General features: G+C 39.1%; 1 protein-coding gene across 1 annotated transcript in view; it reads left to right on the top strand.

Annotated features, from left to right (window-relative positions):
- The window catches only part of cacna1g (calcium channel, voltage-dependent, T type, alpha 1G subunit), a 256,257-nt gene that overhangs the window by 220,242 nt on the left and 10,288 nt on the right, over positions 1-25,727 (top strand). Inside the window, exons 29-37 of the mRNA XM_067487999.1 lie at positions 6,094-6,245; positions 11,852-11,961; positions 13,888-14,021; positions 15,712-15,782; positions 17,780-17,858; positions 18,177-18,298; positions 19,557-19,979; positions 22,928-23,080; positions 25,191-25,313. Of these exons, the coding sequence (XP_067344100.1) occupies positions 6,094-6,245; positions 11,852-11,961; positions 13,888-14,021; positions 15,712-15,782; positions 17,780-17,858; positions 18,177-18,298; positions 19,557-19,979; positions 22,928-23,080; positions 25,191-25,313 (1,367 nt within the window). The remainder of the gene's footprint in view (positions 1-6,093; positions 6,246-11,851; positions 11,962-13,887; positions 14,022-15,711; positions 15,783-17,779; positions 17,859-18,176; positions 18,299-19,556; positions 19,980-22,927; positions 23,081-25,190; positions 25,314-25,727) is intronic.

Genomic DNA, 25,727 nt, shown 5'->3' with positions numbered 1-25,727 from the left:
CGTTTGCATAAAAGGTAGAAAAGTGGCAGTATTATTGCCAGCTCAGGATCCCTGTTAAACGGGAGTGTTTTGATTCTGGGTGTTTGTCCTGGGAGGCTCTCCCAAACTTGGAGGGCTGCTATGACACAAAGGTGGTGATCAGTTACATATTGGTAGCCTAAGCCCCTAATCAGACAGAGCATGTTTTCAAATTGCAAAATGTGAGGTGCGCCACACTAAATTTACTTTTAAAAGTAATTAAAAAGAAAGGAAAACAGGTTTATGTGTCCTTTTTTTTTTTTTTTAATCATTACCTCCAAATTACCGTCCTTAACCCAATGCTGCATTCACGCCAGGGCGTTTAAATGGGAAAGGTCTACGGTTCGTTCAAGATGGTGGTCGTCTGTTGTGCAGATGTCACAATGCTGCTATAAAGTCTAGATTATTTAAGTAGTTCAGCTAACTAGCCAGCTAATTTGCACATAATTGCGTTAACTGTCTATTTTAGGTCATGTGGACAGCAAGTACCTTTTTATGATAAACGAATCAATTTCATTCTTAAAAAAATTAATCTTATTTAATAGGTTTAATGGTTTTTGTACCCATGATTGTGACAGAACTTTTACAAGCTCTCAAATTCAGAATTACAACTTAGAGATTGACGTTTTTTTTCCCCACTCGGCCATAACATGAGCACTCACCATTTATCTAGAGATCTGCAATAGAGAATGGGCAGATGGAGGATACCTGCTCTTCCTCCGATTAAGATGGATAGGCTCTTCTCAACCACTGTACAGTGAACACAGAGACGGAGAGGAGTACAATCAGCTCTTCCTGTTAATCATCGGGTCTCTCAGTTATGAATATGAGGAATGTAAAAGTGAAATGCACAAAGTGCTCCACAACCCAAACAACAAAAGCCTCCTTAGACTGCTATAACGTGTTCTGTCTGAATAGGAAGAGAATAGAATAGGACTTAACGATGTCATGCGTTAAGAAGCACAACATAACGCAAACTTTACCCTTCCACCATTCAATTACCTCTGCTTATTTCAGAGCTCAGTGCTTTCTGCCTGTCGATGCTTAAAAACTACCGTATGTCATTGGAAATAGATGCGATGTGTGAGGTGTCACATTTTATTTTAGGTGCACAGGGATTGTGTACGTTTCATTGCTCTGGATATATACATGAACTCGACAAAGGGAGGAAGGTTAAAACAAGGTCATAATGCTTTTAAAAATAAAGCCTGTCATTGGTCTTGTCATCACCGTTATCCCTGTTGCTCTGCTCTCCACTCACGTCGTCCAATCGCTTGCTTCACCATTCAGTCCCCCATTTCAATTGGTCCATCCTGCTAAAGTATGACTCAGAAAGAGGTGTGTAAGATTACCACGTGAACCAGCACAATGTGTGTTTAGTGTGTGTGTCTTTGTGTGTCAAGGGCGCACATAAGTGTGTGTTACCATGCCCTGTCATTTTGAATGATGTCATATTTCCTTATTTCTTTGCCTCTTTTGTTCTGGACTCCTTATTTTGCTCTGCTGCACCTCTACCAGTTTAATTGGTTTCTCTTTTAATTGTTTTTGTCCTTTTTTCTGTGTCTTTCTCTCTCTGATAAGCTCCTAATCAGGGCAGCAGAGCATTCAGGGATTCTAGTTAAACCTTTTTTTTTTTTTAATTGTTTACAGTAACAGTTTTGTTGAAAGTTGTTTTTTTAGACTCAGTGTTTGCTGAATTTCAAAATGGCACATAGTCCTTGACATTGAAGGTTAACATATTTTTCCTGGCAGACACTGAGTCTCAAGGTTTACTACTCAGCCATTCATCATGAAGGGACAGGGGCATAAAAGCAACCACTGCATCCAACCAAACTACTGCCACAGAAATGTGAAAATATAAATGTTTCTCACTGACATTTCCATACTCATTTCTACCCAGGTTTTTACCTTTTAAAGTGCACTGTTGCTGCTTTTACACCCCATGTCCTGCTCTTTCTTTCACAGCCATTATTTATAAATCCAGGATACAAGCTTTTCTGTCTCTTCTAGTCTTTACATTTCATCCGTCAACTTCATACATATCCACAACGTTTACCACTGATATCCCGATTTTTGCAAATCTCTGATAAAACCCATATGCAAACAACCTTCAGACACGGTTATAGGAGATCCAGCAAAGGATAAGATATTGAATCAAAATGTCACAGTATTGTCTCGTTGTTTTGAAGTCAATGATCAGGCCTGCATTTCTTCACAGTAGCCCACACAACATCCCTTCCACTTCATAACCTACGCTAGATGCTCTCACTTGATCACTGTATTCTGGACAGCTGTGGGTCCACTGTCTTCCTGACCCATACTCCAGATCCCAACCTTTGCTCACCCACACGGTTACAGTATACCCATTGTGCTGTGCTGTGGTGTCCTTACTCATCAGGCCCACAACCAAGGACCTATACTGTGTCTGTATTTCCCAACAAAGACCGCCTCGGAAATGTATGGATTATGTTTTTGAGCGTGGCCACGTCCAAAAGCAACTCCTGGACAGAATCCTCAGTCCTTAACATCCTCACTACCAAGGGTGCGGTTTTTGGGTAGGTGTTCATGAATGGAGAAGGTGAGTGCACTGCAAGAGGAACGAGGGTTGTTTTTGGACGGGTTGTTATTTACATCTTTAGAGCTTTCCTAAAACCTTTACTGACTTCTGGTAAGTCAGACCTCGGACAGATTTTCATCAGGGGCTTCAGATCTCAGTACCGTCAGCAAAGCCATTCAGTAAACCTAAAACCAAATTGTTCACAGGATGTGGCTGCTGTGTATTCAACCTGTGCTACAGCTAAGTTACGGCTCAGTCATGGTGTCCACTGGAAACATTTTAGAGTCCGAGCACCTGTTTTTCAGTAGAAAGGCTGAGCTAGTTTTAGTTTTGCTGTTTTTTTGTGTTGTACAAACATAAATACATGCTCGAAGCTCATTCAGCTATGAAAAGAGATGCTTTATAAAAATAAGCTTTACACTTTAAGTTACATCATGTACTGCCACTGGCTTTTGTCATATTTAATACAGGTGCAATATGGCATTCAGCTTACTGGTTGGTACAGTAGAGTACAATAAAGCAGGTGCCCAACTGAACCACTGTATGTTATGATAATGATCGAATTAGCTGGTTTATGAATAAATACCTTTTAAACAATATTTAGTAGTATATGAGTGAGGATGGGGGGAAAAGGGGATCAAAATTAAATTTTAGCTAGATTGATTGAAGGCATGTGGGAAGCTCTTAAATGGAAGAACTGTGGGCTGATGAGACCAAAAACGAGCTTTTCCGAGAGGGTGAATATGCTTTGCATGTTGTGATTTTAACTGCATTAAACAAAGGCAGAATATTGTAAATGTTCCAAGTCAGATATTCACAAGTCGGTGCCATGCTTGAAAATAAAGAGCCAGAAGAGAGATGCCCCACCCTGGTGGTGCTAGGGGATATCACTACATCAGTAAGAATAGCCGCTGCCTATCTCAAGCCGTGGAGCCCTAATTTGGCACGGCCATATCCCGTGGACATAAAAGGAAGAAAAGATGCAGTGGACTCTCTAACTTGTTTTTGTGGGTCACTTTAAAATAAAACAACTAATCCTACTGCATTTGGGTCACAAAAAAAAGCCGTATTATGCCCTATAGAAATTGCCTTAAGTGCATTTATTTATCAAATATAATGTAATGAGATCCAAGTCTCTGTGAGATGACTGCTCAGTATGGTCTGGTTATGTACCCATAATTGGTGTCAAACATGCGGATGGACATGCCAATAACAGGCATTTCATCTTTTTTTCCTTATAAGTCTGAGAGAGGAGGCTGCACCTGCCACATCAGTGAAGGAGAAGAGAGAAATGATGAGAGAAAGTGGAGTAGGTGGGAACAAGAGCTAAATAATTTCTTCATTCTTCCAATTAATATCTGTTCCAGCTTGACAGGAGACTATGAACTCCATTCCTCATTCCCCACGAGCAGCTCTTTTCTTTTCTCTGTGGAGGGGAATAGAGTAGTGGATGCAAAAGCAGGAGATTTGGGGTAGAGGGTGTAATTTAGCTCTTCGATGGGGAATAAATTGATCATTTCTTATTCCTCATCCTTTTTATCTCTCGTTCCGATATTGCCCTTTCTGCCTCATCTATGAGATTATGGACAATGCTCTCTTACTTCCACAAATTTCTTTTTATTAAAGCAATTAAGGAATGCTTTTGCCATTTAACATACAGTAAATGGATCATTTTTTTTTCTTGGACCCATATTTTCATGTACACATGTAAATAGTAAATATTTGTATTTAACTTAATTTACATTACATTCAGATGAATGAGGGAACATAGAGGTGAGACAAGGAGAGTGATGTTCTTTTTGTCTGTCTGCCAGAGTTTGCGTTGCACCTGCACAGTAAGTAGAACAGAGTAAAAATAATGTTTGCTCATCCAAAGATGATGGAGGATATTGTTAATAGTAATTTCCTGTGAATGAACCAAGCTGTTGCATCCACAAAGGACTACACCTAACTGCCCTGATTCAAATACATGCCCAGAAGATTCTTTATCACTCTCTGCTTGCTGGGCAATACAGTGAAATGTCCAAAAGTATATCTTAATTTATAAAAAGCAGTTGTCAAGATGAACTGTTGGTGCAGAGACAACCCCAGTATGTACATGAACTTATTAACCTGTTGTAGTCCTTTATGTAAAAAGCCAAATCAAGCACATTGAAAGCCACATTATTTTCACTGCCTGGCAAGCACATTTTAATAGGAGTCCAGGAACTGTCCAACTCCACACAGCCTTTCCTGAGGTTAAGCCGTCCAAGAATCCAGAGTCATCTCCTGAGGTGAATAGCAATAATTACCTGCAGGTGCAAAGATAGCTCTCAGCAACAGTGATCCAGAATACAAATATAATTCTTTATTCTTTATTTGGATCTGCATTAGTTACTGCAAAGGGGTCACTAGTCTTTCCTGGGGTCCCTCAAAACAACACACAACCAACAGTTTCAATCAAATTAATCAAGAAACCTATGAAAACAACTAAAGATTACTAAAGTCTGGAAAACTACATAATACATATTTCACAAATAATCAGAACAATAGCAAAAAAAATGATGTGGATACACCCATCCTGACATCGGTTTGCAGACGCATGCATATATATCCAGATTATCCTCCAGATTACCCTAAACAGTCCTCCAAGTAGGATTTATAAATGATTTATAATTTATATATGTAAGATAAAGGTTGGCTGCATTTCTTTATTCTGTTAACAGAGTCTGCTTACTCGGCAATGTGAGTGAATGCTGTATTTGCAATGATAGGGAAAACACTAAGCCCGCACACATGTACACTGTACACGTATGAACTGTACACAACGTTGTTCGATTTCCATTGTCACTTACAACCTCTCATTCACTGATGGAGCAATAAGGCAACAGGGTGAGCCTCCTCTTTCTTATTCCAACTAAATCCAGCACATCCATCTCTTCTCTCTGAATAGAGGATGGAGGTTAGGAACAAAGTTGGATGAGTGTGGAAAATATTTCTCCTTTGTGACATTCTCGCACTTGATAAGAAGAGGATGAGTCACATAATGATCGCAGAGGAAGCAATGGCCAAATCTCCAGACTGAGCTGTCCTGACAGCAGCCTCCTGAGTCTCCAACATTGAGCAATGTCTTTTAGCTCCTATCTCTCTCGCTCAGGGGAGGGTTAATTTAAATCATTGTTGATTTACAGAGATCAAATTTGATTTTATTAGTTATGACTGCAGGTCATGGGGGGGCTTGGCTGGAGTCTGGCACCTCTGTCCATTATCTGGTCTGCCTCTTTTTTTAATCTCTTCACATCTCTCTTTGCATATTTTACATTCTTAATGTGAGTAAACCATCATAAGTGATTTTAATAAATTTCTAACCACTTATTTTTAAAGCACCATTGGTTGCTCCAGTCCTCAGTGCAACAGGTCTATTGTGCAGTTTCCCAGTATATTTCCTCATATCTCACTTCTTGAATACCATCCCCATCCCCTTCCTCTTCCTTCCCACTCCCTGCACCCCAACCCCCACTTCTTCCCACTTCCAACAGAAGCTCAGAATAAGCCGTACTACTCTGATTACTCCCCCACTCGTCTGCTCATCCATAAGATGTGCACCAGCCACTACCTGGACCTGTTCATCACCATCGTTATAGGGCTCAATGTCATCACCATGTCCATGGAGCACTACAAGCAGCCCAAGGTCAGATGTGGGGGGAGGAAGGTGGGGAAATATTGGGCCTAATTATTTTATACCTTGTTGCAATTACATCACTCTTAGTGATATTTACAGGGGTCATAATGATTATGTTGAAGTTTGTTAAAATACGTGATCAATCCTACCCTATTGTTTTGTTATGTTGCAGCCTGATTCTAAAGTTGATTAAATTGTTTTGTTTCCTTAATAATCTACACTCATGTCTAATTACAAATTGAAAGATTTTTGAAATGTATTAAAAAGAAAAAATGAAAAATCAAATGTACTTATATATTCAGAACCTTTACTCAGTACTTTGTTGAAGCACCTTAGGAAGCAGTTACAGCCTTACAGTTTTTTGGTGGGGGTATGACACAGCAAGCTATGCCCCCTTAATGAGGGGATTATCTGCCATTCCTCTTAAGCTCAGTCAGGTTGGATGGAGACCATTGGTAAACAGCCAATTTCAGGTCTCCAGAGATGTTCAATTCAATTCAACTTTATTTATATAGCACCAATTCACAATAAAAGTCATCTCAAGGCACTTCACAGAATAAAGTCAAGAGTCTAAAGATGTATAGAGAGAACCCAACAATTCCCCCTTGAGCAAGCCAAGGAAGAAACCTCCAGCAGAACCAGGCTCAGGCTGGGCGGCCATCTGCCTTGACCGGTTGGGGTGAGTGGAAAGTGAAGAGAGAAAAGAAAAGTGCAACAAAAGCAACAACAAAACATCAGGCAGGTTAGTAGGACCAATAGCTGCACAATGGAAAACACACAGGTTCAAAGCCGGGGACACCTGCAGAAAGAGACAGAGAGAGGGTGACAGAGAAGGACAAAGACAACTACGGGCGAAAACACACAGAGTTAATGACAATACATACAGTGGTGACAATTGTCTGGTGAGAGGAGAGGAGAGAGGGTCAAGAGGAGGAAAGGAGCTCAGTGCATTGGGGGGTGGGTCCCCCAGCAGTCTAAGCCTATAGCAGCATAACTATAACTAAGTATAAGCTTTATGAAAAAAGAAGGTTTTAAGCTTAGACTTAAAAGTAGAGAGGGTGTCTGCTTCCCAAATCAGAAATGGGAGCTGGTTCATCAGGACACAAGCTTGATAACGAAAGGCCTCTGCCTCCCATTCTACCTTTGGAAATTCTGGGAACCACAAGTAGGCCTGTATTCTGAGATCGAAGTGGTCTACTGGGATGATATGGTGCTATGAGATCTTCTATATATGATGGAGCCTGAACATTCAGAGCTTTATATGTAAGAAGCAGGTTTTAAATTCTATTCTTAGAATAGAGATTCTATTCTTAGAATCTCTATTCTATATAGAAAAGCTAGTGAAGATGAAATATGATCTCTCTTGCTAGTTCCAGTCTGCACGCTTGCTGCAGCATTTTGGATTAATTGCAGGCTCTTTAGGGAGTTACTGGGGCATCCTGAAAGTAGGGAATTACAGTAGTCCAACCTAGAGGTAACAAATGCATGGACCAGTTTTTCGGCATCACTTTGAGAAAGGGTGCTCCTAATTTTGGCAATGTTCTGTAGGTGGAAGAAGGCTGTTCTAGAGATTTGTTTTATGTGTGAGGTAAAGGACAAATCCTGGTCAAAAATAATTTCAAGGTTCCTTGCAGTAGTACTGGAGGCCAGACTTATGCCATCTACAGTAAGAATATGGTTGGACATCATATCTCTGAGATTTTTGGGCCTAAATACTCTGACTTCATTTTTGTCTGAGTTTAGAAGTAAAAAATTGTGGGACATCCAGGCCATTAGCTGGTCCACTCCAGGACATTTACAGAGTTCTCTCTTAGCCAGTTCTGCGTTGTCTTGGCTGTGTGCTTAGGATTGTTGATTGTCATGTTGAAAGGTGAACCATGAGCCCAGCTTGAGGTCCTGAGTACTGTGGAACACGTTTTCATTGAGGATATCTCTGTACTTTACTCCATTGAGCTTTTCCTCAACCCTGACCAGTCTCCCAGTCCGTGCAAGGGAAAAACACCCCCATAGCATGATGCTGCCACCACCATTCTTCACTTGAGGGATGGTATTGGCAGGTGATGAGTGGTGCCTGGTTGCTTAACGTTTAGAATTACGTCTTGGTTTCATGAGACCAGAGAATCGTGTTCCTCACAGGGTTGAGAGTCCTTTTAGTTCTTTTTTGCAAACTCCAAGCAGGCTTTCATGTGTTATGCACTGATTCGAGGCTTTTTTCTAACCACTCTGCTATAAAGCCCAGATCGGTGGAGGGCTGCAGCGATAGTTGTCCTTTTGGAACTTTGTCCCAACTCCACACAGAATCTTTGGAGCTCAATCAGAGTGACCATAAGGTTCTTGGTGGCCTCTCTTACTAAGGCCCTTCTCCCCTGATTGCTCAGTGTGGTGGGGCAACCAGCTCTTGGAAAATTCCTGGTTGTGCCAAACTACTTTCGTTTGAGAATTCTGGAGGCCAAACAGAAATATTTTTGTAGCCTTCCCCTCTACAGGCAGTTCCTGTGACCTCATGGCTTTCACTCAGGTACAGTATGCATTATCAGCTGTGAGGCCTTCTATAGAGAGGTGTGCGCCTTTCCAAATTATGTCCAATTAATATAATTTACCACAGGTTGACTCCAGTCAAGGTGTAGAAGCATCGCAGCAATTGTTAAGGGAAATGTGAGACACCTGAGCTAAATTTCAAGTGTTGTTGCAAATCTCACTTTCCAGTTTTTCCATTTTCATAAATTTTCAAGTTATGTTTTCATTTTGTCATTAGGGTGAGTATTAATGAAAAAAAAAAAAAGAATTTAAACAACTATAGTACCAGGCTGCAAAATAACAAGTTTGAAAAACGTGAAGGGTGTCGGAAAATTTTCTGAATGCACTGTATATAATACCTTTTAAAAATAACACAATTTGTTAAAATTACATTTAAGGTGTTGCCGTATGGCTGATTCGAAGTCTCACATGAAGGTGGAACAGAAGATGGCTGAGGGAAAGTACAGGAACATATTACTATTATGAATTGGTGAAGATCCAAAATAATAATGATGAAGCGATGCAGGATAAAAAAAAGGAAAGAACCAGAGATATGAGAAGTGAGCAGATTAGAATATACACTATAAGGATGTACTGAGGCACTTTAGAAGAAGAAGAATGAAGGGTTGTAAGGTAGAATAGAGAAAAAGATTTTTCGTGTAGTACATTAAAGGTTAGAAATGTCAAAAAGTTTACACTTTTCCTAAACAGTTCAATTGTTTTATATGGCTGATTAGAAAGGAGAATTGATGAAAAGTGTGGTGCCATTGCACTAATACATTCACAACATCAGTCCACTGAAGTTATGTAAGGTTTAAATTAGCAGTGTAATTATTTGTACACACGGTGGAGAGTAGTGTAACTCTGTCTCCCTCTGTGTGTACTTAATTTAAATTTGTTAAGCGACTCTCAGTTGATGGACTTTTTACTTGTCTGAGAGATTTACCTGTGTTTACCAGGACTTGTCCGTTTTTGAAGGTTTTCTTTGCCTTTAGCACTCGCTCACAGACTCATCTTTACAGGATGCATAGTTCAGAGTCTTACAGTCTGCGCTCAAAATGCAGTGAAACCCTCTGATGCAGCTCTGAGGATATATGGAGATGCACAGAGCATAGTTTTATATTAGAATTATACAACAAAGGCTAGAAGGCTGGTAAATCATATTACACAATTTTTTAGTTTCTCATTTGAAAAATATAACGAAGTACAAACCACACAATAAAGAAGTCCTTTTCATTTTAATGTAAGCTTGGTTTACGCTAAATAAAATAAAACATGTTAGTATTTTTTTAGTCACTATGGTCTGAGTGATAAGGTTTCACTTTGTAAGACAAATGTTAGTGTTGGGGTAAACAATTTGATTTAGAAATATGATTTTTTTGTTTGTAATATTTTAGATGAAAGATTAATTGTGCTAAGCTGCATGTTAGCAAAAACCCAATTATGTAAGTGAATGATCATAATCTGCAATAACTAGATTGACTAAAAAGGAATAAAGTCAAGCACAAAACACCTTGGCCAACACAAAGATGGGTAAAGGTGGCTTACGTCAGTGGCGGTAGCAGTGGATCTATGCTTCTCCATCCAACCTTGTGGCTACGTCAGTGGGCTTCACTGCAGTTGGGAGCAAAGCGTGTAAGACACAGTGCAGCCTGTAAGCATTAGCCTGAGCTAAAGGAAACAGAAAAAACAGAAAAATCACTGTACATGCACGAATTTCACAGACTATAAGACTGTAGGAAGTATTGTGTAAAAACACAGCTACTTGAGTCAGTTTTCACAAACTTATAAAATAAATTCATAAAGGAATAAATTTCATAAAGGAATAAATTTACATCATTATTCTACTAATTTAGCCCTATAAAGATAGTATACAAACTGGTTTGGTTGAATAGGTTGGAATATTTAAGATTTATTTCTATGTCTGTAGATAATCATGAGCTAATGTTTAAAATAGAAGTTTTAAGCTCTTGTGTAGAATATAAGGTGGCTGTAGATTATTGAAGTTCTTGTGGAGGGTTCTTGGGTAGAATTGGAGTTTTGGAGGCAAAAATAGAAAGTTGCTTGTTAGTAGATCAATTTATCCAGTAAAATAAAAGGCTGATTAAAACAGTAGTTCTTTGGGTGGAAAATAATATTTTTGGGTAGAGTGAAATGACCTGAGTCAAATCGAAGGCTGTCTAGATTAGAATATCATTAGTTCAATCAGAAGATTGTTAGAGGATTTGCCTCTCATAAAATATAAGGTTGTTGGGTCAGATTGAAGTTTTTTGGTGGAACGAGAGATTTTGAGATAACAAAAAAATAAATAAATGCAGATCTTTGGGTTAAATATATGGTTGTTGGGTAGAGTGGAATGTCACTTTTGAAGGGTGTTGGTGGAATAGAAAATTTTGGGGTGAGGGTAATGCAGTCATTGTAACAGTGGCAGAGCTGAAGATAGTTCGGGATAACAGAATGTAAGATTGTTGGGTAGAAAGTTGCAAAATAAATAGATGTACCATAAACTGGAACTGGCTGCTGGTTGATAAATTGCAACCAATGAGGATTTACTTGAAATCCCTACTGACCACCAGTTCTCTCCATGCCTCCCTGCAAAAGGTCAGTTCTTACATGCAGACGGGTGCTGTGATCTCTCCCACAGGCCAAAAAAATGAACGCTTTGATTCTAATGGCCTTTTCATAGAAAAGGAGAGCGGGAGAAGTAGAGAGCACTGAGTGATCTATTAATGTAATAGCTAATTTTGGAGAAGAGGGAGGAGTTTCCATTGTGCACATTTTGGTATTCCATCTAAAGAGTCTAAATGCAGGATATTTGAACATTTACCTAAAAGAAATAGTGTATTTCCACAACTGTTTGATGTAGCACGAGAATCAAGTTGAAAGAGTTTGTGATCTTCTAAATTGTAAAACAGTAACTATAGGGTGAGATCAAATTGTTTGAGTTCAGCACATAAATGAGTAATGATTAGATCCACACTCACTCTCATGAACTAACAGAAAATGTAATATTTTGTTTACAGACTTGTTAAGCTGGATATTTAAAGATTATTATTCTTCATCCTTTAACGTATCATTTCTCTCTCTGGTTTTCTCAGGAATTGGACGAGGCTTTGAAAATCTGTAACTACATCTTCACCCTTATCTTTGTGCTGGAGTCTGTCTTCAAGTTGGTGGCCTTCGGCTTCCGGCGCTTCTTCAAGGACAAGTCAGTATTTAAGTACCCTAGCTGCCGTACTTTCTAGGGACATACTGACCTTTTTCATCACTTACAGAGATAAAAAAAATAAAATAAATCCCAAATAAACATACGTATACCTTTTTTAGGGTTCTGATGTTTTAGTGGATGTGATATTCTAATAGATTTGTGATTCAAGGTACAGTTCTTTAACTTCTACTTCTGTGGAAAATCTGAAGCAGACTTCAGGAGCCTAAATGAGCTTTTTCTAAGGTGCTTCAGTGAATGGTTCTCAGTGAGGCTTGCATGAATACAAACGGCCTCATTAAACAGCAATAAAACATGCTGCCTTAGATGATTTCATAGCTTTAAAATTCCTGGCTTCCCACCGAAAACTACACAATAATGCGCAAACACAATCACAACAGCAATCTAGCAGACATCACATAGAAGTGAATAAACACAAACACCTCACGTTTACCAGTTTACCACTATAGCTAACCACAGAGGGCTCCATGATGTCCGTTCCCCTTGTTGGAATAGACCATTATCTTTTTTTGAATTTGGCAGCAGTCCAGTTTGAGATTACTGCAATACACGAGTGCACACAAGCAAATAAATATTTAGCCAACAAGACCCTTTTCTTGTTTTGAGGATTAGGACGTGATGGATACACAATGTGTCTACAATACAGAAATGAAATTGCCTTATAACATGAGTCTGCACACCCCAAGTAATCATTCCTAAATGTATATGTTTAAATGGTCTGTATGTATATAACTTAGTGTTATTATTTTATCTCTGCACCATAAAAACTATCTATTGGCACCTTGGCTTCTTGACACTAGCTGTCTGTCAAACTCAGATGAAATATTTTAAAGGGCAAGTTTGGACATTTTCTAAATGATCATATTATCATCAATCCCCATACACACACTAAACTAACATTGAGTTGCCTCTACTCACATTTAGTGGCCACCAGTCAGCAACCTGCTTTAGCTTATTCGTCTAGTGTTGTTCAAATGCAATTAAAAACACATCAGCCAAACTGAAATATATTTCTGTATTTCAAAAAGCATTGTGGAGTTGCCTTCAAAGGTTTAGTTCATTATAACTTTGTGCAGTGTTCTGAAGTAAGCTTGTCAGTATGTGTGAGTCTCCCAGCGGAAAAAGGGACATTCAGAGCACGTCAAGCTTTTTTTCTTTTCGGTTGACCACACATTTTGAAATAAAGAAAAATGTCGCCCAGTGAATTGGTTTGTCTGGCTGATGTTTTTAATCATTTTTGGACAACAGCGCAGGTCACCATTATAGACACACTAATCCAGGTTGCATACCCATGACATTAAATGAGAATCAAACCATTGTTTGGTTGGTTTGGTTTTAAGTTAAACATATGCTTAATTTAATAAAACATCTGATGCCTTAAAAAAAGGATTTGTCCCAAACAAGTGAAGCATCATGCAGCCGACATATTAGGACTTGAATATCCTCACTCGATGTGTATTACTTAATACTCCCTTCGCCAGATAAATTCCCACTACTCAAGTTCAAGTTCTTTCAAGTACAAATTTTTGAGCATATAAAGTTGTTGGTCCCAAGCTTGTGCTCTTTTTGACTGTATCACATTATACTACAGTTTTCACGGTTTAATAATGTACTTTCATTAGTTAACTGACTTTGACATGTGAAATGGGCTGATGCCCTGTGAAAGTGACACTCTGTTACAGAACAAGTCTTTTTGACTATCGAAGGTCATCTAATTTGTGAATCTATTTTGGCTCACGTCCAAGCTTTGGGACTCACAATCACACCGCTGCAATAAAATAAATGATTCACCTAGGAGAAATTAATAATTATCGTTTTTAGATTGAATTGTTTAAGTCAACTCCATTTATTAAAGTGTTTAGTGAAAATAAGTTTTTGTTATGGACTAATGATTGTGTCTTTGTATAGGTGGAACCAGTTGGATCTGGCCATCGTGCTGTTGTCCATCATGGGCATTACTTTGGAGGAGATTGAGGTCAACGCTTCACTGCCCATTAACCCTACCATAATCCGCATAATGAGAGTACTAAGAATTGCACGAGGTATGAGCCCTTCCTCCCTCTCCACTAACACCTATTCCTTTCCCCAACAGACAGACAGACACATAAGCAATCCTGTCTCATTCACAGTGCTCTATTTTTAAGATGCCTTGTAAAGCACCTACGGCCTTGGGATTCCCCTCTTTGTCCTTTTTGCAAAGCAAAACTCAGACATGTTGTGAACTGACCGAGTGGCGCAGAGGAACACACTCAGCTGAGAAACACGACATTGAGAATGAGCAAAAAAGAAAAAGACAGAAAGTGCAAAGACAGATGAGGGAGAGGGTAGCCAGGTGAGGAAATATAGCTGAGGGTGGGGGAGAGCCAAGACACGTGACATTAAGTGATTTAAGCTGCAAGACAATGAGGATACGTATGGAGAGAATAAATGATAGGAGAAATAAAAGGGGAAGGTGGGGATGATGAATGACCTCAAAACTGACCTTAAAATAGATTAGAAGAATATGGCGTTAGCATGAAAAAAGTTTAGGTGAAGTGAATGAGGAGGGGATAAATGACCAGAGGAGTGTAAGTGGGCAGTAGGGGCTGAGAGAACATTGTGTATCTGGAGAGAATGGTTGAAAAAGCTGGATGTGATTCACAATTAGGAAGGTCACGTTGAAGAGGGATAAAGGAACGGGATAGATCTGGCATGACTGCAGAAGAGGAAACTGAACTCTCCATTTGCTCAAGGCTGATTACTGTCCAGGTGATAAAAGATAAGAAATGGCTCTAAGGGAGTAAACGGCAGGAGGAGTAAAGCTGACAGGCAGAAGGAAGATCAACAGTTTTGTCTGGTTTGTAATGTTGTAAGAAAAGAAGTGGCATGCAAGCCATTATGGATTACTCTCACACCACACAGCCAGCCAGGCACACTCAGTCTCTGATAACCAGATTGTATATAGATCTAAATTATCTGGATCTAGACACTGGTTCCACTATAATCACAATTTACCTCTATCTTGCCAAATTGAGTGCTGCCGTACATACAAAATACAACCCTCTGATCCTGTTTAGATCTGTAGTAAAGTCTAAAGTATAAGACCAATTTGTAATATGTTTATTTTTTTTGTTCTTTATCCCGTGAGTTCAGAGTCGCCACAGCGGATCATTGTCCGCATGTTGATTTGGCAGTTTTGTTTTTACGTTTATTACTTATAAAAAGACAAACAGACTATATGCAACAGTGAATTAGTTGTTTAGACAAAGGTTTGAAAATTGCTAAAAGTTAGATCATCTACTTTTTCTGCAATGTAATGTGACATCAAACTGGCAAAGTTTTGTTTTGGCCAGTTACATAGATTCAAGTGCATATTCCTTGTGGATTACTTTGTTACAGGATTGGTGTATGTTTGTGAAAACTTTGCAGAGAAAACTCTCTTCAGACTTCAGGGTTTTTTTCTGTGTACATCATTACTGTTGCATTTATTATTATTCTTCCCGATTATTTATTGCTAATAGGGAAGATATGACCTCAGTCAGCCTATCTGCATCTGTCTTAAATGATCTCCAATACAAGTATGTGATCACACTAACAGCACAGGATTAGACTGCAAGTGAAGAAAATGTTGTGTCCCCTCATTTTCACAGAAGGAGTGATGGCATGAGTCCCTGTTATATTATGTAAGACTGAAAAAAAATCTTAATATTGGTGAGGCACTTTCTCATTTTCTGTACATGTGTGTCCCCACAGTATTAAAGCTCTTGAAGATGGCAGTGGGGATGAGAGCTTTGCTGGACACCGTTATGCAAGCCCTGCCTCAGGTACAAAGTCAACTGTTAAATAACATCTACCGAAACCACTGAACCCTCTTCGCCTCATATTTGTATTCTCTGTCGATCGTTCACATCCTAACAATTTCCCTAGAAGCTGTCCCTAAAATTAAATCCAAGAAGCACGTCATTTTTGGTACATCATCTTCTGTTTCAGGGTGTCGTCTGTTCCCATGAGTGTTTTGCCAACTCAAGAGACCCTTATTTGCATTTGCATCAACCCCCTGCAGAGATCGAGAAGTGAATGTAGCTTCAGGTTTTGTTTTGAAGAAATGTGGGTGGATTTGAGGGTGAAGGAGTTGGTAAATTAGAACAACTTCTGCAGCGTTTGAATTGAGGCAAAAAATAACACGCAGCCACGTGTTCTTGTCAGCAGTGTTCATAATTAATAAATGTGATAATAGGGGCTGGTGGGGGGTTTTGCTGATCGTCAAACACTGATTAGCATTGACAGTAGCAACATTAGTAAACATTAGTAACCTAAATTTAACTCTAAATATATCTGCAGCACAATTAGCTGCAGATATTAGCAATTTTTTCTACGTTTACAAAAATATGGTCTCTTTAAGATTATGACTGTGATTATTAAGTGTCATGTTTACCACTCAACAAACTACAACTTAGTATTTGTTTTGGGGGTTTTTTTTTTAGCAGGTTCTTAGGCCTTAGTTATCAGCAGTTCATGTAAAAATTGTGCCAACAAATCAACAGTAACTTAAAACTTTATTTAACATAAATATAACTAAACTTGCTGTAATTAGATGACTTAAAATGAGGTAATTGTGAATTTTTTTAATCAATTTCAGAACTTCAACTCGTGAGTTCGGTTTGCAAAGTAATAGATGGACTGTTCAGTTACCTCAACAAATTATACTTTTTTGAAATATGGTCCACACTTCTCACACATTTCCCTTCCTAGCGCAGTCACTGACACCTTAAGTGGATATTTTGAAGACTCAAATTGCAAGAACAACTTTATTTAGATGAGTAAATACCCTGGCATTGTAATAAATACATGGATGTATAAGGAGAGCTGGATACAGCACCACTACTTTGCCCGTTCCAACATTTTCTTGCAGTGATCAATTGCTGTATTGCAAAGTAAAAGAAAAATCCCTCTAAAGATAAAAACAATTTATTTTTTAAAACTGTTGACGGGAAACCTCCAACACCTATCTCCAAACAAGATGGGGTTTACTCTTCCTACTAGAAATGTATAATGCATAGATTATATCTTTGACTTTTGTGACATTAAGGTCAATGACCTGAGAGGAAGAGCGCAGGAGGGGCCGCTGCTGAAATCACTAGTGCACAGTGGATCACACAATAAGAAAGCAGACCCCAAAGCCAGAAAAGTTGCGAACAATTTCTATTACAGTAACTAGGCACAATCTTTCAGTCCAGTATCCAATTCTCCTTTAAACATTGATGATTAATGCTTGGTGGATAAATATAATACAAAGGATGTGGTAGCTGTCATTGGTCCAGTAGTCATTGGCCTTTTATTTATGTAACATGGAAACCTAACAAATTAGCAATAGTATTGGCATCCCCCTTAAAAAAATAAAAAAATAAACGAACTGGACGTACTAAGGTTTGCTGGTGGTAATTAAGCCGTAAAACTAAAAATCCAAACCACTGAATGTTGTCCTTTTGATAATGGAGAGTGTAAACAAGAAAGGCTCGTAGAATCTTTTTATGTAAAAAGTACTATTCCTAGCACTGCCCAGTGTGCACTACTTCAGCATGTGGAGAGGTCCAGAGTTTGCCTGGTTACAGTTAAAAAGCTATGGCTGGAAAATCGTTCAGGAGTGGAGGAGTTCTGCAAATTGCAAAGAGCTTGTATTGTCTCCTAGCTGCCTCATCACTGCGCTTGATTTATTTTCTCTCTGGAATGAGCCGTCTGTTGTCCCTTTTTTAAGGGTTTACTTTGCCTAGGATTTCTCTCCTCTGACTAATTCTTCTCCCTTCCTGTTGTCTCTCTGCAGGTGGGGAATCTGGGTCTTCTCTTCATGCTTCTCTTTTTTATATTTGCAGCACTGGGAGTGGAGCTGTTTGGTGATTTGAGTAAGGACACATGCACTGTGCATACATGCAGGTCTAGACAAAGCGCACACAGAGATTCATACTTTCATGCACTGTGTGTTTAATTCCACTCTCTGTGTTTAATCAATCTGGTGTTAATTGCTTTCTAGAATTATTTGTTCAAATACAGTATTGATCTCTAACTGTGGTATAAAACTGTATTACTCTTACAATCACTTAATTGCGCAGCACTATTGCGACAACAGAAATCCTATAAAGGTTTCTATCTCCTTATCTTTGTTTTATCATTGTCTGGCTATTCCTCTCCTTCAGCTTCTCTCTTCTTCCCCTTGTCTCCAGTTTGCGATGAGCACCACCCATGTGAGGGTCTGGGCCGATACGCCACCTTCAAAAACTTTGGGATGGCATTTCTGCTGCTTTTCAGAGTTTCCACCGGCGACAACTGGAATGGCATAATGAAGGTGAAACTAATCCTATTTCCTGAGAAAACATATACATTATACATGTAGTTTACTTATGTTTAACTTAACACATGTGTCATAAAGGTCACACATACCTGTGGGACTTAGCAAGAGGATAAATGTTATCTCTTCAGAAAGTCCACTCCTTTCTTGTAAATTACTAGAAACCAGTGTTGTTACTCCCCACTGTTTATCTTGCAATAACCTATTTGGTAAAGTCAGGTGTATATAAACACTAAAAGAGGTCTCAACTGCTGTAATTATTCTTTGTTCTGTGTAGAAATTTATTTAAATGTTTCTTGAATACATGGCTCTAGCAAGCAGTCTGAGTTTATTAAGTTAAGTTGATTTGTTGAAAACATATCAACTTTGAAATAATTTCTTTGCATGTCCTGGAAGGTACTTTTCTTTAAGCCTTTTAAGCCTTTAATTGCCTTTGGATGTCTACATTTTTGCACACGAGGAGATTTTTTTTTTTACTCTCAGGTCACTTCTGGAAATCTCAAATACCTTGGTATGACGATCTGTATTTCATGATATGTTCAAATGTGATTTTACTGCACGTAAAATTACTTAATTGATCCAAGTCCAGAAGACTCTGTGTGCCCTCTATATTGCCAGACAAGAGTTTTTAGAATCAAGCTGATTAATCCTCCTTGTAACATGAATGTGTTTTTTTTTGTTTTTTTTTATTTCCAAATACACTGCAGTTACCAATGTAACTGCAGTTCTACTGGAGGAATTGATTAATTACAAATGAGACAAAGGGGTATATTGACTAGAGATTTTTACCACTTGTTAGTTGATATGTGAAATTGCTTTTATAGTAGTAAACACCCTGCTATATTGAAATATTACAGTGATGCAAAATATTGTGCTCACAATGGTAATTTGCCATCATACTAACATGGTCACAATGACAATACTTTCACACTGGTGTTTAGTGTGCATAATGTTTACCACATCCACCACCTTAGCTTAACTTTTTTTAACATCCCCTATAACTAAAACCAAAATGATCATAAACCAACGTATTTGTCAAAGTGTATCGTGCTAGGTAAGAAGACAACGGTTATCACAAAGTGTTACAGTACATTATGTACTGTGTATATACATATATTTACATATATATATACTGTATGTATGTCCGGTCCATGCTGTATAAAATAGTCAAGGCAGTGTCCACATAATCAGAATAAGTCTGCCATGAGGTTTCTCTGACTTAATTCTGCTTGTTGTGTTTCCATACTTCATCCAGGATACATTAAGAGACTGCGCCCAAGACACTGGCACCTGCTACAACACTGTGGTGTCTCCCATCTACTTCGTCTCTTTTGTTCTGACCGCTCAGTTTGTACTGGTAAACGTAGTCATCGCTGTACTGATGAAGCACCTGGAGGAGAGTAACAAGGAAGCTAAGGAGGAAGCCGAGATGGAGGCAGAGTTGGAATTGGAGCTCCAGGCGGATGGGGGAGACACAGCAACGAGGTCGCCGCAGCTCAACCCTCTGGCGCTGAGCATGGACAGATCGAGCTCTGGGGGTTCTCCCTGGAGGTCTGCTGGAGGACAAGACGGGGAGCAGGAAAGGGATGGTCCTATGGACTCACGCTCTGCTGATATAGCCAGAGACTCAGTAAACATCAGAGCAGACCCCCCTTCATGTCTGGACCCCCCACTGGAGGTAAAGAATATTTTTAATGTGCAACCCCAATTCCAAAGGACTTGGGACAATGTGTAAAACATAAAAAATGCAATGCTTTGCAAATCTCATTAAGCCATATCACCTTTTATTCACAATAGAACATAAACAACATATCAGATGTTGAAACTGAGACATTTTACAATTTCATGGAAAATTTTGAATTTGATGGCAGCAACAGATCTCAAACAAGTTGGAAGAGCGGAAATGAATGGCTGGAAAAATAATTCCAACAAATCAAAAACAAATGGAGGAGGATTTAACAACTAATTAGGTTCACTGGCAACAGGTCAATACTTTACTGGGTATAAAAGAAGCATTTGGGGGTGACTGTTGCGCAGGAAGGTAGAGCCGTTGTCCACCAATCTCGCAGTTGCTGGTTCGATCCCTGGCTCCTCGAGGGGAAGTTGGGATTGGGTAAATAAGAAGCAGTGTAAAGCTTTGGGTACCAATAAGTAGAAAAGTGCTTTATAAGTGCAGAACCATTACCATTTCAGAGAGGCAGAGCCTCTTGAATGTCAGAGAATGTTCACTAATCTGTGACAAACTGCAACTATGTGTTGAACAATGTTGAACAATTTCATAAAATGTTCCTCAATGTAAATTGAAATGTAGATTTTAAAGATCCCACCATCTACAGTATATAATATCATAAGATTAAGAGAATCAGGAGGAATCTCTGTGCACAAGGAACGAGGCCGAAGGTCAACACTGGATTAAAAACAGGCATGATTACCTACTGGACATCACTGCATGGGCTCAAGAACACAGAAATCACAATTCGCCATGCAATCCACGAATGTAAGTTAAAGCTGTATCATGCCAAGAAGAAGCCATATGTGAACACGATCCAGAAATGCTGCCATGTTCTCTGGCTCAAACCACATTTAAAATGGTCTTACACAGCTTACACATCTAGAAAGGCTCCATCAATGCTGAAATGCATAGAGGTTTTAGAGCAACATATGGTCCCATCCAGACAACGTCTCTTTCAGGAAAGAACTTGCATATGTCAGTAAGACAATGTTAAACCACATACTGCATCCATCATAACAGGATGGCTTCACAGGAGAAGAGTCCAGGTGCTGAACTGACCTGCCTGCAGTCCAGACCTTTCACCAGTAAAGAATATTTAGTGCATAAAAATAAACAAAAAATCAGGCAACAAGGTTTTAGGGCTGTTAAACAGCTAGACATAGAATGTGACAACATTCCTCTACCAAACTCCAGCAACTGGTCTCCTCATTTCCCAGATGTTTACAGACAGTTGTTAAAAGGACAGGGGATGTTACAGGATGGTAAACATCATCCTGTTCCAACTTTTGTGAGATGTGTTGCTGCCATCAAATTCAAAATGAGCTAATATTTTTCATGAAATATTAAAATGTCTCAGTTTCAGCATCTGATATGTTGTTTATGTTTCATTGTGAATAAAATGGGTTGATGAGATCTGCAAATTATTGCATTCTGATTTATTTCTGTATCGCACATCATCCCAACTTCTTGGGAAATGGGGTTGTATGTATTTTGGATAAGACTAGTGTTTTTGAGTTGGGATTTGGTTGTTTGCTTTTATAACTACATATACAGTAGAGATGCGTTATGCTTAATTTGCAATGTTGTCTCAGTATTGATGAGATTCACATTATTCTAAATCAGTAAAAGTAAACAACACATTAAGATAACATTTAGGTCCGATAGTTGATTTTCCGGGCTCCACGCAGCATTCCGCATGGCATGAAAGATGAGGTCTGTCTGAGGTCACTTCCTGCTGGGGGGCCAGGCTGTGAGTGCAGATGACCCCCATGTCTCAGGTCATTAATTTGGACTCCAGTCCAAAGCATTAGTTAATTATCTTGCTCATGCTGAGAGACACTGTAGATGTCGTATGGTATCGGAAAGAATGGATTTCTTGAGGAGGAATGTCTCAGTGTAATGACTGTACTCCATAAGTAAACAAATTACAATATAATGATTGTGTCCATATTAGGACAAACTGCCTGCATAGTCTGACATAATTTAAAAATTAGAGTGGATACATTTATGTGTAAAATACACAATTTCAGCATCATATTGGGTCAAACCTAAATCTTCAGTGTAAAATATATTTTTCTACCAAACCCGTTTTAACTCAGTGTTGTAATACTGAGACATGTGAGTCATTTTTTTGAACATTGCTGATTTTTTATGGTTTAACAACTAAGTGATATTTATACAGAAAATGTACGATCACGCTGTGTTACCCATATCAGGTGTGTGCATAGTTTGTTTGTGCTCATGACTGCATGTTTGTGTGTGTGTGTGTGTGTGTGTGCCTGGTCCTTGTAGAGGACATGCCAATCATAGATGGGTCACAGTGCCATGGGAAAGCTGGACCGAAGGGCCTTGTTGTTCACTTCAACAGCTATTTCCAGACAGCGGGGAACTTTCTGGGGATAGGAAATAGAGGCCTCGCTGTCGTTATGTTTCCCCTCTAAGATGTTATCCGTCTTCCACTGCTGCCCTTTCAAAACGTGTGTTTAATCCATAAGCTCTGCTCCAGCCAGCTCTGTGGGAGATTAACTCTACTGCAGTGTTGCAGTGTCATCTTGTGGGCTTGAACGGTAACACATCTGCGCTTGTAGCAGATAGTTAGGAGAAGGCTGCATTGTATACAGTATGTTCACTCGCTTAACAAGTTTCAGAAAGACATTTAGTAAAACACAAGGCTGTTAGATGTATAATTATTTGTTCTATTTGAATATGTTTCTTCTGTCTTGTTTTTGGTTGTTATATTTGTTTGTTTCTGCCTGATCAACTCTTATTCCCCCTTTTTTTCTTTTTATATCATCTACTCTCTTTCCTAATTTATTCATGTTTTTATGTCTGGACGCTTGTCTCTGCTGTCCCTCTGCTCTGTCCGTCTATCTTTTCTCTTTGCATTATCTAAGTTTGCCCAGCGGAGAGCGCTGTTTGACTCGGTGTCACTGGTCATCCAGGGTTCAATGGAGGGGGAGTTGAGTTTGATGGACAACCTGTCTGGCTCTATCTGCCACTTCTATGCGCTGCCCCCCAGGCCCAACAAGCACAGCACCGACAAGAAGGTCAATAACAAACAGTAATATCACTGATGACTCACTTCCTCTGTCATCCATTCATCCAGTGGGTCTTATTTCTCTCCCAACATGTAGGGCTGCAAAAATAATAATGGGACAAAAACATACGCACATATACACAACATAAGGGCAGTAGCTCCTAAGATTTCTAAAAGATTTATCAGATTTATCAAAAGCAAAAAAACAATATAGACTATAGATAGAATATAGTCTTATTTGTCTTTTAAAAAATGAAGTAAGGTGCATTCACACCTCCTGTTCCCGATGCACCTGATCTAATTCCAGGATTTCAAAAGTAACTACAGGTTGTAATGACTTTAAAGAGTCCCATCACCAACATACTAGGGGGAATAAAAAGCAAAAAAACATATTTTCTCTCTAAGATTCAAATAGTTTGCCTTTTCTTCATATATGTTCTGAGAATCTCTGTCTGTGATAGCACACTGCAGGTAAATGTGAAATAAAATCCACAGTTTGCTCTGTAGATTATTTACAATTCTGGGGTAAAGGTTTCTCTCAGTCTAAGGGGTCACAAGACGATTCTGTAGTGAAAAGGGAAAAACTGCTGGTCAAAATTGTTACGTTCTCATGAATTACTGCAATGTACCTTAGCTTTTCAAGCCTCTACAAACCATCTGAACAATATGAGAGTAGCCAATCAGTCTTTGATTAAAGTGATCCAAAGTGGATATAATGTACAACCTGTGATAGGCCTAAGGCTTTGAATATACAGTGCTTGGCTTTAAAAACGTGTTTGCATATGCTACATTCTCTGTGGTCATCTCAACATTAACCTCTCCCAATGTATTAATGTCATGAAAAGTGGAAAGTCTTTGTGAATAACATTTTAAATATTAAATCCAGATATACACAAAGTATGCAGAGAAGTGTGTGAGCAATGACACAGACAACGCTGGTGTTGTCAATTCGTATGCATTGGGAAACAGCTAGATGCTTTCTAATGATGTACGGTACAATCAGTGGAGAGTATGTCAACCATATTTCATACATGAACGCTCAGTTAAAAGCACATATATCCAAAGTCTCAAAGTGTTGTAAGTAAACTTTGTCTGAAGGGTCACAAGCTAAGGTTTAAACAGATGTAAAAAAAAAGTATGGAGATGAGCTTTTTTACCGTTTGTTTGAATGAAAGTAAATGAGTCAGTGCTTTGCAAAATGTGCTAAAGATTAATGTTGCGTTGTTCCAAGAACCCATTAGTTTTGCAGAGGTACACATACTGTCTGAAGAACTTCAGTTACATAATTTAGTCAAAACAATAGAATGTGATGTTTCATATATCCTGCAGCCCTGCAGCCATTGCCATGTTTGTACTGGCATTCATCCACAATGAAATGTTTTTCCCTTACTAACCAGCCTGTTGCCCACTACAGTGCAGTGCATCATTCTGCCTGAACTATGATCTCATCTCCTCACTCACCTCTTCACTCACTTATGCTCATTCATGCTTGGCAGGTTTTTGATCTGCTTCAGCAGCCTCAGTGACGTGTTTTAGCGTTTGTTTCTGTCCGTTTTTGTGTGTCTGCGTGCTGCGTTTACATGTTTGTCTGTACTATGCCTTAGTCTCAGCAAAGTGATAGTAACCCACCAAGTGGGTCGCCGTCAAACACAAGTCTTCAGAGTAATGGTTCAGTGAACAAGCTATGGGTGAGTTAGTCACTGAATAATTCATCACCGTGCCTTGTGTACCTCAATGGAAGCAAATTTTGGCTAATGACAGCATTGGGAAATATTATTCTCTAAAAGCTATAAACAGGTTTGAGCTGTGATTATTAGATTTCACTGGTCATATCTCCCTGTCTGCAACTTTTTGAGACCCAAAATGTTTTCCATTGATGTTTTTCCATTGAGTCCTAGCTTTGGTCCATTTACCTGTTCATTCTCTCATTGAGCCTATACATTTTCCTTTGTCTTTTGTCCTGGCTGCTTGGTGCTCTAATTATTCCCATTTTGTATATATCATTTCAAACGCGTCTCTGTTTGCTACAGGTCTTCTCTGTTTGTAGTGTCCTTTTTTTGTGTTTTGTGCAGTGTGCTTTTGTTTTCTCTGCTCACCGGCCGTTGTCTCTTCCTACCTAGATCCCTCTAGCGGAGATGGAAGCTCTGTCTCTGGCCTCTGAGAAATCCTGGTCCCTAGCTCTGACAGATGACTCGGCCCCCGACGATTTTAACCCCTTCTTTCTAACCAGTCTGGAATGCAATGTATTGACAGTTCCTCTCTTTCTGCATTCTCTTCCTGCTCCTCCCCTCTGCAGTATCTTGTAGTGTTTCCTTTCCTAGGGCACTTCCAATGCCACTTGTTCCCAACTACTCTCACGTACTTGGGTGTACAAGAATTTGGCTAGCAGGGAGAACCAAGTGGATGCTAAATTAGCCACAGATAATTTACACCTTTGACCCTACCTCAAAACAATATCCTTAAATCAACATTTTTAATCAATTTTCTTATATTAATAATGGATTGCATGAAGTGTCACTCATACCTTATGAACCTACAGAGGAACAATGCATTTCCCCTCAGCTCTAGTAGCTTATATTGTTAGCTCATTGTTTCATTGTTTCATCATTTTAGCATGCAGCAAAAAAAAAGACAGATTTTTCGCGTTAGCACACAAT

This window comes from Channa argus, chromosome 20 (genome assembly GCF_033026475.1).
Source record: "Channa argus isolate prfri chromosome 20, Channa argus male v1.0, whole genome shotgun sequence".
Lineage (NCBI taxonomy): Eukaryota > Metazoa > Chordata > Actinopteri > Anabantiformes > Channidae > Channa > Channa argus.
Note: the sequence above shows the minus strand (reverse complement) of the source record. Positions and strands in the feature narration are given on the sequence as shown.